General features: G+C 56.2%; 1 protein-coding gene across 4 annotated transcripts in view; it reads right to left on the bottom strand.

Annotated features, from left to right (window-relative positions):
• PDE2A (phosphodiesterase 2A) overlaps positions 1–18,053 on the bottom strand; it is a 65,518-nt gene that overhangs the window by 9,976 nt on the left and 37,489 nt on the right. For all 4 annotated transcript variants that reach the window (XM_059930872.1, XM_059930870.1, XM_059930871.1 and 1 more), the window contains 10 exons: positions 17,932–18,020; positions 10,760–10,869; positions 9,945–10,000; positions 4,621–4,680; positions 3,860–4,013; positions 3,654–3,706; positions 3,382–3,456; positions 3,238–3,279; positions 2,636–2,704; positions 2,251–2,381 (listed from right to left, as the gene is read on the bottom strand). In XM_059930872.1, the coding sequence (XP_059786855.1) occupies positions 2,251–2,381; positions 2,636–2,704; positions 3,238–3,279; positions 3,382–3,456; positions 3,654–3,706; positions 3,860–4,013; positions 4,621–4,680; positions 9,945–10,000; positions 10,760–10,869; positions 17,932–18,020 (839 nt within the window). The remainder of the gene's footprint in view (positions 1–2,250; positions 2,382–2,635; positions 2,705–3,237; positions 3,280–3,381; positions 3,457–3,653; positions 3,707–3,859; positions 4,014–4,620; positions 4,681–9,944; positions 10,001–10,759; positions 10,870–17,931; positions 18,021–18,053) is intronic.

Below are 18,053 nucleotides of genomic sequence, written 5' to 3'. Positions count from 1 at the left end.
CAGCTCCTGTCACTGTCCTACCCTCCTCCCTGGACTTTGCAGGCCCCGATCTGGTGCCTCTACAAGTCCTATGGTGCTGTGGGCAGGGCAGTGCCCATCAGATTCATGGAGCTGGCTCACAACGGACAAGATCAGCCCAAAATCCTCAGGAAGTCATTCAATGGGGTCACCAAATGATTTGTCACCAGGGAGCTTGGCGGGACTGGATGGACCAAGCTGGAGGTGGGACCTGAGCTGGGGACGTGGGTAAGCTCCTCCAGATGGGGATCATGGGGAGATGGAGCATTCCTCAGAGATTCTGACCATTTCTCAGCCCCCAGATTTCCCTGCCTAGTCCCTTCCCCATTTGGGGGCTGCCTTCAGTGCTCCTCTCTGCCGGGGTATCCTCCACTAGTGCTTGCCGTCCAGTGATTCGGATCTAGACCCCAATCCCCACCACCCTGTGTCTATCTGCCCACCTTCCTTCCCATGGCATTTGAGCCCTCTCCATCTAGTCCCACCCACCTCTCTCCCCTCTTCTATGGGCGTCTCTCAGCTTCAGCCACAGTGAGATCCTCATCATTCTGAGAAAACCTCAGGCTCTTTCACACCTTCATGCTTTTTCCCACACTGTTCGCTCTGCCTAGAATACCTTTCCCACCCTCCTCCTTCTACGCCCTAAAAATAAACATCAAGTCTTGAAGGCAGGGACCATGACTGTATCATCCCCTGTCTAATACAGAGCCTGGTACAGGGGAGATATTTGAAAAGTGTTTGCTAAATGTTGTAACCGTACCTCTGCCCCTGCCACCCACCCCATCACACTCTCAGCTAAAGGGATTCTGGAGTCCCTGTTCTCTGGGTTCCAGGCAGCTTCTCTGCAGTGTCTGCTCTGAGCTGAGCGCCACCTTGGCTCATGCAGTTGTTCAGCACTCACTCCCTGAAATATGTGGAACCCAGAGATGACCTTGCCCCTGCCCTGGGCCTCAGGGCTGTCACCAAGTCCCCATCTCGTTTCCCTTCTGATACCACCTCTCCTCCAGGTCCAGGGCCACCTCAGTACCCAAGCCTACAGCTAGCAGCCAGAGGTCACAAACCCTGCTGGACCCTCCCCTCTGGCAGCATAGGGCCAGACACAGTAGGTACTCAATGTGTGTTTATTGAATGGCACAAATGCTCCCACCACTAGGATGGGACAAATGACACAGATCCTATATCCCCCCTGCCTCAGCAGGTTCTGCCTTGTCCCTGTCTTTATTTTCCCAGGCCCATCCAATTGCCAATAGAGCTCTATGCTGGCAGGTCCTGCTACTCAGATCTCTGACTCCCAGATCTCTGTCCCACCCCTGCAGGCCCCATCCCTGGGCTTCTGACACTCTCTAGTCCCAACATCTCCAGTCTCCACTTCCTGCAGGAGGTCCGAGCCCTCAGACCCAGCCTGCTTGCTTGGGCCCCAGGGGCCAAGCATCTTGACAGCATCTCTCTGCATCCTGGAATCAGAATGCAACCCCTCACCTGCCTACTACGCCCTACTGCTAGGCCTGCTGGACCAAGTGTGGCAACATTCACATCCTAAAGCTGCACCCAGGACAGACATGGCTGATCAATCACAGCACTGTTTCTCACTAAACTAATACAATGCTTCAGGCAGCTGCTACCAATTAATGAGTTGGTGTAGGACATGAAATCTATGATACCACTTCTAGACCTCAAATCTGACCTCAGTTCTTGAGATATGGACTAAGCCTGTTTACCTGACTCTGTGTCCTGCCTACCCCTCTGTTTCACACGATTCTTACAGCTGCCCTATCAATGCCTCTAAAGACCCTCAGCTTAGCCCAGTCCCCATGCCTATTCCCTTGAGCCATTGTCCACTGGGTCGGTGATGCTCTGCGAGTCCCAGAGAGTTCACCCATCCTAGAGCTCATCGCTGCTCCATCAGGCAGTTCCCAGCAGAAATGCCAAAACAAAGGATGGCAAGTGGGGGAAAGGCCAGTACCAAAAAGTTGGATAATCCAAACTGCAGGAAGTGGGCAAAGAGAAGGGGAACTCGCCTGGACTGCAACAAGATTTTACAAAGTCAACATGGAGCAGCGGCAAGGGTCTATCGCTCCCATAATCTCACAGTCTCTTGCACAGACAAACCATTCAACCTACCACTGCTGGAATAGTAATCCCTGCCCAGTACCCTTCCCACACTGTTACCCTAGTCGAGCCCTGCCCGGCCTCTCAGCTCCGTCTCCTGATCCACATCACTCCACCCAGACTCACAAGTCTCCTCCGAGCTTGTTGAAGGTGCAGGCCAAGGCCACGACCTGGTCAGTGGCCCGGCTGATGACAGGGACACAGAGCATGGCCTGCACCTCGAAGCCCAACATGCTTTGCAGCTGTTGCACATCCTCCTGCAAAGGGGAGGCAAGGGGGAGGCAAGTCAGGGCAGGGAAGGAGGGAATATGCTTCCTTCCCCCCGCCCTCTACCACACTCTGCAACAGGAGGGGCTGAAGAGCTCATGCAGGGTGGGAAATGCTATGACATGGGGTGGGGTCTTGTCTCCCCCCATTCCTAGGCTGCCCTGGCCCAGAGACTCTGGCCCTGGGGACTGGGCAGTGGGCTCTCCCCTTGGCTCCCCGCCAGTCCAGCCAGGCCATGGCTTACAGAGGTGAGATCTTTCAGCTGGATAGACTTCTTGTCTTCCACCACCTGGCCCAGTCGTCCCATCGTCAACTGGGGGAGTGAGGAGAGCCAGTCAGGGCCCAGCTCTTCCCAAGATCAGGCGATGTCAGACCTCTTACCCCCCAAGTCTGGAAGTTTCAACTACCTCTTCAGTCAGTCCAAACTGTGGATGGAGTCAACACTGAGGAGTGAGGGTTGGGTGAGGGTGGGGGAGTAGGCTCTTGGCCAGAATCTCCTATGGAGGACTTGAGGGTCTTCCCTAACTAGGAGAGAGGAAAGCAGAATCCAAGGATTCTCACTGATCTTAACAGATTCTAAGAGAGCCAAATCCAGAAATACTCCAACAGAAGTGAACTGGTCCCAGGTGAGCCTTTCTGTAGATTGTGAGAGATTTCTCCTAATGGCTCCTGATCATGAGAGGCTGTGCTCTCTCACAACATTTCTAAGTAGACCCCAAGATCCAGATAATTCCATCAGATTCCAAGAGATTCTAGCAGATCCCAATCTCTCTGGGCAGATCCTAGGAGAGCCTAGACGACTTTAACTGCTTCTGCAGACTCCCACATAGGGGGTGCGGGACTCACCGGAAAGCTGATTTCTTCCTCCAGCACTTTATCTCCAATCACCTGATGGGCAGAGCGATGTGGACTGGTTAAAGGATGGGCAAGGTTTTTCCTCTCAGAGACCCCAGTCCCTCGCCCTGCTCCACAGTGGACCTGGGCCCTCACCTTACAGGAAAGCTGGAGATTGTCCTCAGATACCAGCAGGAGGCAGCAGCGGGATGCCTGGATCTCCTGCTGCAGCTGAGAGGGAGGGACACAGCGAGAGGCTGACAGTGGATCTGGGAGCAAACCCACTCCCCACCCTCTAGCCTTTTTGAGGTTCCTCGGGTAGGTAGGGAAGAGAAGAGGGGCAGGACACGGTAATCTGAACTGAGATGGACGGCTCACAGGGACCTCGGTCCCGGGAGGAGCACAGTAGGAGGGGCACAGGGACTCACGTATTGGAGGACTTTGAGCTGCAAGGAAGAGGCATCCAGGTCGTAGAGTTCCCCTGCAATGGCGGGGCGCAGGTCAGAGAGAGGGCCCACAGAATCCCCCAAGGGTGCGCGCCACCCTCAGGCCCCGCCCACCCATGGGCCCCTCCCTTCCAGGTTCGACCCCGCCCCTCCCCGCCCCCAAGGACCTGCCCCAGCCGGGTCCTCACCGCAAAGCTGCAGAATCTTTCGATCTTGGTCTGTGTACGGAACCCCACCCTTCTGGTCTCCCGCCGCCCCCTCTGGAGTATTCTGGACCGCTTCCGGGGTCGCGCTGGGCCCGCGCTGCTGCAGGGCCTGGACCCTCTTCAGGGCCACCAGGGTCTGGGACGGGCGGAGCGGTCAGCAAGCCACACGCCCCACCTTTATCGCCCTTTCCTCGAGCCCTTCCCTCTGCCGGCGGTGCCCATGGCCCCCACCCCCCACCCGCGTCCCAAACAACTCATCCCTCAGCGCTCCACCCTCCTGTGGACTCCCACTGCCCCCGGAGCGCCCCTCGGTCCATGATCAGATAAGTGCAGGGTTTGTCTCCACGCCTAGCCCCCAGACTCTTACAAGGCAGAACAGGGTCAGATTTCTCTGTCTCTAGCACCCACGGGGAGTCGTAAGTTCTTGTTTAAGTCACAAAATCATAAAATCTCCAGGAAGAGCCTCAATATCATTATGTAGATAGCCCTTCCTAAGTATTAACAAAATATTTGACTCCCCTTATTTCACCAGTACCCTCAGTAGGTCAGTGCTATCCTTATCCTCATTCTCAGATGTGAAACTGAGGCTCAGAGAGGTTAAGTGACTTGCTCCAGGTCACACAGCCCAAAGGTAGTGGACTGGAACCCAGGTCTGTCCATCTCCCAAGCCAGATCACCTTCCCATCAGTTGTGATGAGGGTCTTCAGCAGCCCTCATCCTACCTCGGCCCTACCCCCACTCACATGCTTCTCCACGGCTTTCAGGCTCCACTCCTCACTGTCACTCAGCTGACCACAGTGCACCTGGAGGGGAGTGACAAGGGGACCAGCTGTGACCTACCTCCCCTAGCCTCTTGTCTCTACCAGAGTGCCCTCCCCATGCCCGGCACACACCTGTCCCCACCAACACATACACACTCCAGTCTGTGGGCCTCAATGATAAGCCCATCCTCTGACCAAGCAGATGGCTTCAGGAAAATCCCCTCTTCCAGGAAGCCTTCGAGGGCTAATCCAAAGAAGTGGAACTTTTCTGATCTCTGCCTTTTCAGCTACTGTTCCATCTACAGCACAATCCAGGTGTATAGTGAGGGAAACGGGGTGACCTTGGACCCCTCTCCATCTCTCAGTCTATGGACCTTCAGGCCCTGATTATGGAATCAGTGGTATTAGCCTCAGCCTCCCAGTTCCATCCTTTCTAAGTTGGGATTTGAGCTGCCCCTAAGTCTGGGGTAGGGGAAGAGGTCCACCATTTATGATGCATCTGCTGTGCCTAAAGAACTTGGGAGGATGAATGAAGGAATGAATGAATGGGGTGATAAGGTGCTTTGCCTTGCATGTGATTCTCACCAACAAGTAAGGCAAGCTTCTACCTTGCAGATGAACCAAGGCCCAGAAAGTTTGAGTGACTTGTCCAAGGTCACACAGCAGAAAGTGGCAGAGTTGGGACAGCACCACCCACTCCCTCCCCTTCTCTGCCCACACCTTCCCTTTTCCAGATCCATTCTCACCATCACACCCATCATCCTGTCCCTCTCCAACTTCCCTGTGTCAGTCACCTGGAATCCCCTCAGCCCATCTTTCATGCTCTGTGAAGTCCCTTCTCCCAGCCCTGCTTGGGTGCTTGGTGAGGAAAATGAAGGGGGGAGCACTGCAGGCCCTGCCAGCAAGCCTCCCCACCTGCGTCACCAGCTTCCTGGGCACCTACTCAGAGCTGCTCACCACCTGCAGGGCTCACCACAGTGCTTGCACTGGGGTCCCCTCCTTCATCCTCCCTCCCCACTCAGCAGCCCCTGCCCGCCTCTGCTCTAAGTCCCCTGCCAGGAGCAGATGGAGAGGAGGAGACCAGCAGGTGCTCAGGAAGCTCACAGTCTGGCTGGGGTGGGATGGAGTGGTGGATGTGATGAAGGGGGTGCAGAACTTCATACCTGAGGAAGAAGGAGAGGGCAGATTGAGTGGGTGGGAACTTATAGGCTGTGGGAGCTCAGAGAGGGGAGGGCACCTGGGGGCCTTCCAGAACTGGGAAGACAAGCAGAGCCCGGAGGGGACATTGCAGGAGGGAGGCTGTCCTGGCAATGCTGGGTAGTAGGTGGTATGGGGAGATGAGGACCCGGGCAGTGGTGCGGTCCATGGTACCACAGGGCGGGTGCAAGTCTAAGGAATTGGACTTTAGCTTGATTGTACTGGGGATCCACAGCAGACTTTAGCATCTGCGGACCATGGTCTACAAGGTAGGGGGAGTTGGGGGGAGCAAGACTGGAGGCAGGAAGACCTGGAAGAGGGCTGGGCCGCCAAGGGTGGTTTGAAGGTTAAGCTCTGGATGAAGCTCCATCTATGACTCCTATAAGACAGGTTGTTGAAAGGCGCTGGGAGCATGGTTCATTTGCATATGGTTTACAGAAACATGTGGGCATTTTACTGTTAGTAGATGGGGGAGGACATCCTTCTTGTTCTTTCCACCTGGACTCATCTCTCAGGAAAAGGGAAAGTTGGGACCTCTCTAGGGCTGTGGGGTTCCTGGGCTGGCGAAATAGCCCGGTCCCAGTACAGAGCTGGGAGACTGAATGAGAGCCTCAGAGGGCTGGAGGGAAGGAAGGAATCATGGAGTCCTCCTCCACCCACTGGACCTACCCCTCCCTGCACACACTCCTGGGCTGCCTCAGCCCATCCCTACCCAGCATGTGCACAAACACACTACACACTTCATGGAGACCTTTAGCGCCCCCCAAAACACACACACACACTCATACATTCACTGTCCCATAGAGATACTCAGGCATGTGTGCACCTGCACACACATAGACACACACACAGTGCAGTCACAGACTCGAAGACATCCACACACCCACACTCACAGTGACTACCATCCACACATGCACATTCATACCCGTACACAGGATACTTGTGTTCACATACCCGAGAGCCATGCACACGCTTCTGCCTGCACCCCCAACCGATATGCAAACACAATCACCAGCACACACACGGCTCCCTTCTCACCAACAGAACATACTCTTGCACCTACTCTTGCTAACCAGGGGGCGGGTCTGGGTCCCAGTGGGAGCACTCAAGAGTGGGCACTGGGGCTGCAGAGAAGGTTGAAAGCCCAGCACAGCTCCCACCCCCTCACACTCACCAAGTTCACCGTGGCTAATGGACACCACACCCCCATGTAAGGATCTGGTGTGCTGGCACAGCTCAGGGGAAGAGTGGGCGCAAATCACACATCAAATGCCGGAGACCAAGGGCTGCCCGCTCCTCAGAGGGACTTATTATCCCATAATTGAAGAACAGAGCCAAAGACTCTTTCCACATGAAGAATCTGCAATTAAGGCACCTCGACCTGCGAGCTGCAGAGTCCCAGAGCTCAGCCAGGCAGTCCTGCACAGGACGGCATATTCCTCAGAGCGCCCTCCGCTGACCCCATCTCTATCAGGCCCCAACAGTCCTTGCAGGGCCCCCTGGTTTCCTTGCTAGCACTTCTGTCATTTGCAATTCTCTCTTTATTTTGCTCACTTGTTTAATGTCCAGCATGCCCACCCCTCCAGACTGTTTGGTCTGTGAAAGCAGGGCCTGTCTGGTCTGTCTCAGTCATTGCTGCTGTGTTTGAAGCACCAGTGCACAGTGCCTGGCGGTGCTCAAGAAATATGCTTTCAATTGATGGCTGGGTGAGTGGATGGATGGAGGGATGATGAATACAAGAGCAGAGACCCAGAGAGGGGAATGGGGCTTGTTGAGGAAGGAGCTGGTGAGTCAGCCCTCCCGATAGATCTGTCCTGCGGCACCCCCTTTCCCATCTAGACCCTCAGTCCTCAGGATCTGGCAACAGCTGGGAGGTCTGGGGCTGCCTATGCTGGCTCTCAGAGGATGTGAGATCCTGTGGCCCCTGGAGCATGGGGGTGGAGCAGCAGGACGGGATCCATCAGATGTGTATGCACCGGGGAGGGGGTGTCCCGCAGAAGAACATTTCTACTTGAGTAGGAAGGCTCAGGCTTGGAGGAGAGGCAGATGGCAAACAATCCAAATACCTTTCAAGAGCTCTTCACTGCCCAGGGTATTTGAGAAGGTGAGGGGACAGTAATCGGGAACTTCTCTTGGCAGCCAAAGCCACAGGTAGCATCTTGCTCACCAGCATGCACCCCCCTTCTCAGCCTTGAAGGGATCACACTCTTCCCCCAGCACTCCACCACCCTGCCTCTGCTCATGCTGGGCCCTCTGCTGAGAATATCCGTCTCCTTCTTCTCTGCCTGTTCACCCCCTACCTGTGTCCCAAAGTCCCACTCAAATGCTGTCTGCACTGTGAGGCACCCCCTGGTGCTCCAGCCTCTGCCACTAGAGCTCCTGCTGGCAGCATTCTTTCATTTGGCCAGTGGTGGTCTGAAGGTGACCCTGCCTTCCCCCAGACTGAGCTTCTAGAAGGCAGAAATGGGTCCTACTCCTCTCTCTGCCCCAGCACCTGTCCTGGGACAGGGCCCAGAGCAGAGTTTTGCTAGGGTGGGGTAAGTTCAACTGATCTGACCCATCCGCTTCCCAACACACACATGCCTTTCCTACCCCCAGGAGAAGGCTGAAGCCTGGACTCCCAGCCAGACCTGAGCCACGGTGAACAACGGTCACAACAACCACCCTCCTGCCCACAAGACAACCCTCCAAGCATCTTCCCATTGCAGGAGCTGCTTCCTTACTGACCCAGCCCTCACAGCCCCAGCACAGGAAGTCCTTCTAGGAACCTGGCACCCCCAGACCCCTTTCCGTCAACAGAGGTGGGCGACCGAGTCACTGCCTCCCACGTGCACCTCTGCACAGTGCTCCTAGTCCCGGTCCTCCTCCAAGCCACCAGCTCTGGTACAGATTGGGACCAAAGGAGGGAGCGAAGCTGCGCTGAGAACGCGGTGCCAACAGCAGATCCGTTCCCTTCGGGAAACAGAAGCTGGGGGTGGGGGAGCAGCTTTCGGGAGAAACCAAGGGGGCCGCATCCCCCTCAATCAGGCAGATGGGGCGCCGAGGAGACCAAGCCAAGTAAGTATCCCTTCCTTCCTCTCCTCTCCCCGCGGCCGCCCCCCACGCCCACCGCCCTCCCCCGCCAGCAGCTGGGGAAAGGTCAGGCGCCTCGGAAACCTTTAATTCCGTTTTAATGAGGTCGGGAGGAGTCCCCCCGCCGCGGGCGCACCGAGACCGGCTCATTTATCTGTCCGCGCCGCTGCTTGGGGTGGCGGCCGCCTCCGCGGAAGTCGATCCCCAGTGAGGGCGATTTGGGGGCGCTAACCCTCCGGTTCTTAGGACTGGACAAGATTTTGAGCGCCCACTTCCACACGGGAGGAGAGACTGGAAGAACCTCAAGAACCCGGACTCCGCAAAGCTCTGCCAACCCCACGAGGGAGCCCAAAGCGGGGAGCTCCGCGAGGGAGCAGCAGGGGGGCGCCCTGGCCCGGACTGCCCGCCCAACTCCCCCCGCTTAGGGTTCCCCCCTTCTAGCTGAGGCCCCTGCCCCTCCGTCACCCGCCCCAGGAAGCCCGCCCCGTTGCCTGGCGTCTGTCCCACCCTCGGACATAGGTCTGGCTGGGGCTGGATGCCTTCCCAGGAGCCCTGCCCCGTGGGCCTCCTCTCCTTAAGCCGCCTAGCTCCAGCCACCCCAATCTCTGACTGACTTTCCCACACTGTCTCTGTTGGTGTCATATCTGCCCATCCCTCCTCAGCGCCTCTCAGTCCTTTCCCACCTCGCTGCATTCGTGCCCTCTTGGGACACTGCCCCCAACCCATCCTGGAGGATGCCAAAGAGGAAGTAGGGTCAGGGCCGTGTCAGGGGCTCCGTGGTGGTAAGAGTTCAGATGGGGCTTGTACATCCTTCCGCAAGTTGCTGACAGGGCCTGCGGCTTCATTCTGCCCATTCAAGGTGGGGTAGAGGGCTCCTCCCAGGCTCCTCCCAGACCCCCATTTTCCCCAGCTCCAGCCCAGCATGCTATTCTCAACACGCACACACACACACACCCCAGTGGGGCTCCATCCAGTGCTCTCTCCCTTGCTCCCTCCCCTGCTCTCCTCCCCCCCATCCTACCCACAACTGCTCTTACCAAGATGACTGCTGCCACAGCCCCGGCCTCCTTGTCCACCAGCGGTATGACCAGCACTGAGGGGGAGAGGGCAATGAGGTGGTCCTGCGGGGCCAGTGAGGCTCAGAGATACTGAGCCAGGACCCAGGGAGGGAGACAAAGACACAGACAGACAGAGGCCAGGACAGAGACACAGAGAGACCCAGAGACCCGGAGAGACAGAGAGATGGGTCTTGAGGCAGTGAAAACAATGACCACAGCAACGACCCCTGCATAGAAGGAAACCCCCTCACTTGACAACTTTCTCGTGATCCTCCCAGCAACCCTGGGATGGAGGGAGGCAGGTAAGGCTGAGCACCCCTATTTTACAGATTGGGAAACTGAGGTCCAGAAAGGGGAAGTGACTTGCCCAAGATCACACAGCAAGTCAGGTCTCCTGACTCCCAGTCTTGTGCACTTTCCACATCGAGACAGAGGACAGAGACCTAGAGAGACTGAGACATGAGGCAGAGAGACATGGCGGACAGGGGGCATGGAGAGGAAGAGAAAGAAAAACAGACAGTGACAGAGACAGCATGACAACTACAGCCCGTCTAACAACCAGCACAAGCAACACCCCGTCAAGGTAGGTTCTGTTGTTCCCATTTTACAGATCAGGAAATTGAGGCTCAGAGAGGTTAGTAGCGCAACAGAGAGAGAATTAGATGGCAGGTTTGCTAGAGACACAGAGCAAGAGAAAGGAGACGGAGAGATGCAGACAGGGATAGAAGACAGATATGCTCTGGGGAGCAGGGGCCACAGTCCCTCCCTGCCCCTGCCCAGCTCCCAGCCCTTACCTTGGGTGTCAGGAGCCAGTGGAGCCACCAGCCTGGCCAAGGGCTTCCCAGGCATGTCCGAGGGGCCCAGTCCATTGCAGCCCAGCCGCTTCCGGGAGATCACAGCCTCTCTGAAAAGAGGATATGATTCTACCTCTCAGTCCCTGGATCAAAGAGGAACAGGCCCCAGCCTGGGGACACACAGTGGGCTGAACCCTGCACATCTGAGAGGATCTGGACAAGTTGACCCACTGCAGGGTGGATATGAGGAGGGCAGAAATAAAAGAGTCTCGGACCCTGACTCTCCCCTCCCAATGTAGAGGAGCAGGCAGCTACAGTCTGGCCTCTGGTGCCTCCTGCTGGTAGATATGGGAAAGGCACCTTCAGGATCCCTCACAAATCCCCCAGAGCGAGTAAAGCCAAGGCTCAGAGCTAGGCTGTCTGGGTTAAAACCTGCCACAGCTACTACTTGATCTTGGGCAAGTGACCTAACCTCTCTGAGCCTCTCAGGGAGAACTAGGGTGAAGAGAGTAGAATCCTAAACATCAGCATCCTCAGAAAATCATTTTGGAGCAACTTTTGGTGGTAAGCACAGGAAGGGGACTTCAGGAGTTTATTGGGCAATGCACGTCCAAGCAACTGACATAGATGAACTCAGAATTCGCAGTGATCCTATGGATTAAATATTACCATCATTTCCATTTTTCAGGTGGAGAAACTAGGGTGCTGAGTGGTTAAGTAACCTGTCCAAGGTCCCACAGCTAGTAAGTGGTAGAGCCAGGATTTGAACCCAGGCATTTGGCACCAGAGCCCATACTCCTAACCAGTACACTAGAGTCTTCCTAAAGACCTGAGGGGGTTGAGCCTCCAACAGGGACTGGCGTGAATGTCGAGGAGGCAAAGGGCATAGGTGTGATGGGGGGGCGGGGGGAGGTGGGAACTGAGACAGGGGAGGCTGCAGTAGGAAGAAGAATGAATTTCTCTCTGCCCTCACCACACATCCCACCCCCACTCTCACCCCATCCCTGCCTCTGGCTCTTCCTGCTTAATTAAGCGCCTGATTTTTCACCAAATGTCACTCCCTAATGATTAATTGTCCTGGGTTCTTCATCCCTCATGCTGCCTCCACTTAATTGTGTTTGTAGGAACTGCCTGGCCTGGAGAGAAGAGAAGCTTGGGGGCCTAGGACTCTGGTGTGTGCATGTGGGGTCACTCAGGGGAGCCCAGCAAAGGTCAGGTGAGGAAAAGAGAGGGGGCAGCCTGCAAGTCACCAGATCAGGAGGTCACAGCAGCTAGAGAAATCGAGGACCAAAGAGGTTGAATGCCTCAGTCAAGGTCACGCAACATTCTGAACCCAGCCGGTTCACTCCTGGCTCCTTGGTTCAGAATCTACAATAACCAGTGGTGTCTCCCACCTTCCAGCCCTCACACCTAACCCTTTAGGCTCCTGGAGGGCTGGGCTCCAGTTCTGAGCTGTCCAACTGTGCCAATCACCCTAGGAAGGAATAGGGAGCTAGGGTGGCAGGAGGCAATGGCAGCCACTTTTCCTGGTGACTACGTTGATAAAGGCTGGGGCTTCGTGGAGGCAGGGGGCTGGCCTTATTGACCTTCAGCCAAACCCCCTTCTAGTGGACCCCACCCAGTCACTTGGCCTTGGACAATCTGGTTATTGGGCAGCCACAAGGTGGCGCTGGTCCCTTCGCTTCTGGTCAGTAAGCGCCGCAGCTTCATCTCACCAACCCTTGACTCCTCTCTTCCCACCCCCAGACCGTGGGCTGCCTTGGCCTCTCCCCTCCTCCTCCCGGGACCCTAATGAAGGAATTGCCCTCAGCCTTTCTTCTCTTCTGCACAGAACTCCTCTGTGCTCATGGCCTCATGACTCTCCAGCTCCCCCGTCTCTTAAGCTCCAGACCCCAGATACCCAAAGGCCTCCTGGAGGCCTGCCCTGGGTGTCCCTGAAGTTGCCAGAGGCCCCAAATCCCGACTGGAACTTATTGTCTCCACCACTTCCCCCGAAGTAGCACAACCATCCACCGGGTCCCCTGCGGCTTGTCCACAAACTGTCCTAGCTGCCTCCCTCTTCTCACCTCCCCCATCCAATGGGTGAGTCACCTCCCATGCATCTCTCATAACTGTCCCCTGCTCTCCATTCCCAAGCCACTGCCCAGCTGAAACAGAGATACCTCTCCCCTGAACCTGCAGCAGCCTCTCCCCTCGCCTCCTGCCTCCTGTCGGGTCCCTGAAGTCCATCCCCCCAACCAGAGCCAGGGCAAGTGTTCTCAACTAAAATACTCATGGGAACATTCTACTTAAAGTCATTCCACAGAGTGGTTATTTATTCCAGAGTCCTTCTGGGTCAGGTTCCTTACTGAGGACTAAGATAAGAAGAGGAGTCATGGTGTTGTGCGGGGAATGATGTACAGACCCACACTTGAGTGCAGGGACAAGGGCTCTGAGAAAGGAAGGAAGAGTGGGCCCCAGCCTACCCAGGTGCAGGACAGAAGTGGGGTCAGAGAAGGCTTCCTGGAGGAGGAGATGCCTGAGTTGAGTCCTAGAGGACAAGCAGAGCAGACAGGAAAGGATGTGCAGGCAGAGGGAACTGCATGGGCAAAGGCTCAGAGGAAAGAAAGAATGTGTGTCTGCTGGATGGTCCAACAGCAAGGAGGCTGGTGTGGCCAGACAACAGGGAGCAAGGCTGGAGAGAGTCAGGGCCCTGAGGAGCTGGGCTTGATCCTGAGGACAGTGGGAGCCCTGAGAGGGACTTGAGCAGGAAAAGGTGAAGGTCAGGTTCAATTTCAGGCTGATCGTGCTGGCTGCTGAGTAAAACTCTCACTGGAGAGGGAGAATCTGAGAGACAGAAACCGGGTCTCAGTGAGGGCCCTGTAGTCTCAGCGGCCCCTGGACAGCAGAGGAGAGGCTGGGCTGGGGCAGGTCAACCTTGACTGGGTCCAGATCTTCCACCAAGCACTGGGGCCTCCAAGGATCCTCCATCCTCAGGAGTCCCCACACCTTGGCACCAGGCCATGCTCACCTCAACCCACCCCTATATGAGCCCTTTTCCTCTGCCTCACCCTTCCCAGAACTGCTGTCCCCCTGGAGGTTTCAAAGATATCGGAAGGGGGAGGGGACTCTGAGGCTGTGTCTCCCCCACCCAATTGGGGCTGGGGGCTTCATCTACTGCTCGCATCCCCTATGACTTCTCCTCAACTCAGAGCCCCTGCTCTGCCTCCTCTCCCCTCCTGATGGCCCCCTCCCCTGCCAGGCTGATGTTGGGGGGTGAACCTTGATGCTGGGGTCGGCCCAGCCAAAGCCCAGGGCCCGCTCTCCAGATTGAAGGCTAGTGACTCAGCCCTGGGTGCCTGGGTGGTCGTGGGCTGCCCCAGTGAAGATAAAGACAGATGGGCACAAAGTGGGGAGAGGAACAGGCGTGGATTTTATGACAGTTCCGTCCCTTTAACAACTATTTGCTTAGTGGAGAGTACAGTCAATGGCCTGGAAAGAGTGCCAGGCCCTCTTCCACTCCTCTGAACCCCTTCTTAGGTGAGGCCCCCTCCCCTTGACTGAGCCGCCCCCCTCTCCGGGGGCCTCAACCTCACTCTCACCCTTTCATCTCTCTGGGAGATGAATTATGATTCAGGCCAGGACCCCGGACCCTCCTCTCTCTCTCCCTCTCCCTCTCCCAGAATGTGAGACTCCAGAGATGGGAAAAGACTGTTCTCTGTGTCCCTTGAGACAAATCAGAGGGACAGACAGATCCTGCAGTGATTGGGGACCAGGTCAGCTCTGAGGAAGAAATTTCTCGAGGTTGGGCCCTGGGCCCCCCAAATGGTAGCAGAAGGAGACAAACAGCTGGGGCCGGTGTGGGCGGTATCTCCGTTGCAGCCTGAAAGGCCCAGATTTCACTGCACTCAGCAGCAAATAATCAGAGGCTTTAAGATGGCAGGAGACACAATGAGAAGAGGAAGGCGGCAGGGCTGGGGACTGAAATAGGCTGGGAGATTGGGGCAGCAAGAAGAGTGAGGCGAAGGCTTCCAGGAAGCCTCTCACCCAGGCAGCCCTCCAGGATTCTCTCCCTCCAGCCCTGAAGCCCCCTTGCAGCCCTCAGGGTTCATAGTGGGACCATCCCTCAGACATCACAGTGTCCCATCTTATCACCACACAGAAGCATAGACTGAGGCCCAGAGAGAGTGCATGAGATTGTGATTGCAGCCATGTTGTCCCAGCTCCCAGCCCAGGGTTCTTCTCGTGGACAGACCCATCCCTGAGGGAGGCTACCAAGACCCAGACACCTTTTCTGAAAACTGGATCCTCCTTAGTGCCGGGGATCTACGGAGCAGGCCTCCTAGCGGCCCTCTGGCTGGGCTGTGGCAGAGAAGGGAAATGGGCTGGTAGAGATGGAGAAGGTACAGGGAAGGACTTTGCAGGGGAGGAAAGAGCACGAGCCAAGCACAAGGAGGCAGGGAATCTAAAACACACTGGGGGGTGAAACGGCATCCGTGAGCCCACGGAGGGGTACAGGGCAGTGGCAGGAGAGGCTGGGTAGCTGATGGGGCCTCCTCACTCCCCCTTGGCCCATCTCCACCCTGCCTCCCCACACCACCCTGGGCCCTTATCTGTCTTTATGATCCACCTCCACTTCACACCTGCTGCTGTTTGCCAGCCCTGCTGGCCCTCCAGGGCTTCCTGGAGGAGTGCCCCCTCCACTGGGCATGGCCAGAGCTCAGGCTCCACCTCAGCCTGGGGCTGGTGCCTGGTCTCCTGATGGGGCCAGAGCCACAGAGGCCACCTTTGGAAGGACCCTGGTAGGGAAGTAATTTTCTCAAGGTCACCCAATGAGTAAATGTGTTGGGACTTGGGTGGGGGGAGGGCAGTCAGCAATCATTAAGCTCCTACTGTGTTCTGGCATGGGGCTAAGCCCTTGGCAGCTATGATCTCATTAAGCTAATAGACAGGGCCCACTGTTAGCTCCATTCCATAGATAAGAGAACAGGTTTGGAAGGGGATACAGTGGGGCAGGGATGGGGCCGGGCTAGAATCCAGGCCTGTCTGACTGCCATTCAAGTGCTCTTGCCTCTTCCACAAACCTCAGTCTCAGCCTGAGCAGAGGAGGTGGGCTCACCACCAGACACATGGTGGCTGTGTGGGTGTGCGGAGCACAGATTTCAGAAGAGAGGACTGGCCTGAACCTTCACCCCCAATGCTTGCTGGTGGGACGCCCCACTGCCTCACCCCTCTTGCCCCCTCACCCACCTCACCTCCTCGGCCTCCTGGGATTTCTGAGTCCCATCTCCCAGCAGGCCTCCCCATTTCCACTCAACTCTGGGCTAATTGCATTGGAACATTCACTTTTAATTACTTTTTGTGTGTGTGTGTACCTTTTCCAAAGGCTTTACTGAATCCGAGGTGGCTGGGGGCGGGGATACTGAAAGGGCTGCTGATGCAGAGGATCTGAGCCCCCTCAAAGATGCCTGGACCACAGGCGCCCTCCCCCACCTCCATCCCATCCCCAGCTCACAGTAGAAAGCCTACGGGGAGCATCACAGGCTCAGGAGCAGAGCAAACCCTGAAGGATGCTCACCTCTTGCCTTCTGAGCCCACGATCCTGCATCCCTCTCCCAAAAGAGCCTTCCCAGGCTGCTTTGAGGAAACTTCCTGGATCGGACAAACTCATATTAAGCAAAGTTCTTGAGGATTAGGGGCTAATTAGGGAAGGCTCAGAAGGGACATTATAGGATTTTTTTCCCTTAAGATTCCAAAGACCTCCCAGCCCTATCCTGCTGTCTTATAGATGGGACACTAGAGGCCAGAGAGGGGCATGGCTGGTTTGGTTCACACTGTCCTCGAGGGGAGGAGTTGTCAGGAGATGCTGAAGGGGACAGTGTCACCCACCACCCACCCCATGAGGGAATCGAATGGGAGAACAGGAGGTGGGAAGGCTCAGAGCTATTGGAGGGGAGCCAGCCCCTTCCACGGGGAAGCGACAGAGGAGAGAATAGCATCAAGGAATCCAGGGTTCCGAGTGCCAGGGGGGGCCTCAGGACCACCAGCATCCCCAGCATCAGGACCTCTGGCATTCTTTCCACGGCCTCTGTGAAAGGTGAGTATCTTGCCAGCCTCAGCTACTACCTGAAAAAGCCACATCCCTGACTGCTTGGCCTGTTGGAGTGGAGTGCTGCCTTCTGGTAACACCCCCGCTGGTGTCCACTCAGCCCTCAGCTCCTGACCCTGTGCTCTCTGGGCCCACAATGGCCCTGTGGTGCTTAGAAGGCAGTGCCCACGTCCTCCATGGCCTGCCCTCCTCTGAACCAGCACCCCTGCCCGTCAACACTTTCTCATTGGACAAGCTCCACTTCCCTTCACTGTCCCCTAGACAGCCAGGAGCCAGGAGACCGTGTCCCAGACCTGGCTCTGCCTCACACCAGGTATGTGGCATTGGACACGTCTCACGATGTTTGCCCATCTGGAAAATAGGGAGGCTGAATTCAGTAAGCTCAGAGGTATCAAGGGACCATAGGGTGCTGAGCCCATGTTCCTAAAGTCTGTGATTCCAATGTTCTATCATAATGAAAATAAAAACAGACATTTAGCATTCATTATGGATACAGTTTTAAGTGCATTACATGTGTTAAACTCATTTAATCATCCCAAGAATCCTCCCATAATAGTACTATGAGGTAAGTACTATTATTATTGCCATTTTACAAGCAAGAAAATCAGGACACAGGGAGGCTGAGTACCTTGCCCTAGGTAGTAAATGGGAGCTGGGATTTGAACCCAAGCGGTTGGGCTCCAGAACCCACAGCGGGACGCTGCTTCTGATCTCCCTGTTCTCAGAGTTGACACCATGCGGGTCCAGCATTCTGTGATTCCGAATTCTATGATTCTGTGAGAACCTGCCAGGCAGTTCTCGTAGCCTGCCGGGGTTCTAACCGATAAACTGTAGCCCCGATCTTCTGAGACTTGCTCTGAGGAGGCTACAGCGATTTAGAACAGCTCTCCAGGAGAAAGCCTACCACTTGGCGCTTTCCCTGTGCCATCCACTCCCCCAACACAACACAAGAGAAGACAGTGGACCCGGCCACTGGAACCCCACCTGGCAGGGAGGCTGAGGTCAAGGTCAGATGGGGAGGGTCAGACCAGACCTTGTGGTCACCCTTGACTGTGTGAGAGGCAATGGGTGGAGAACAGCTCACCGCACTTTCCCCTCCTGGGGCAGCTCATGGGGGGGCTCCTCACACACCAGCCGGGATTCCCCATCCAGCAGGTAGGTGTAGACAGTCTCCTAGGACAGAAGGCACTCATGAGATCCTGAGGA

The sequence above is a fragment of the Balaenoptera ricei genome, chromosome 8 (assembly GCF_028023285.1).
Source record: "Balaenoptera ricei isolate mBalRic1 chromosome 8, mBalRic1.hap2, whole genome shotgun sequence".
Taxonomy (NCBI): Eukaryota; Metazoa; Chordata; class Mammalia; order Artiodactyla; family Balaenopteridae; genus Balaenoptera; species Balaenoptera ricei.
This window is presented reverse-complemented; position numbering and strand designations above follow the sequence as displayed.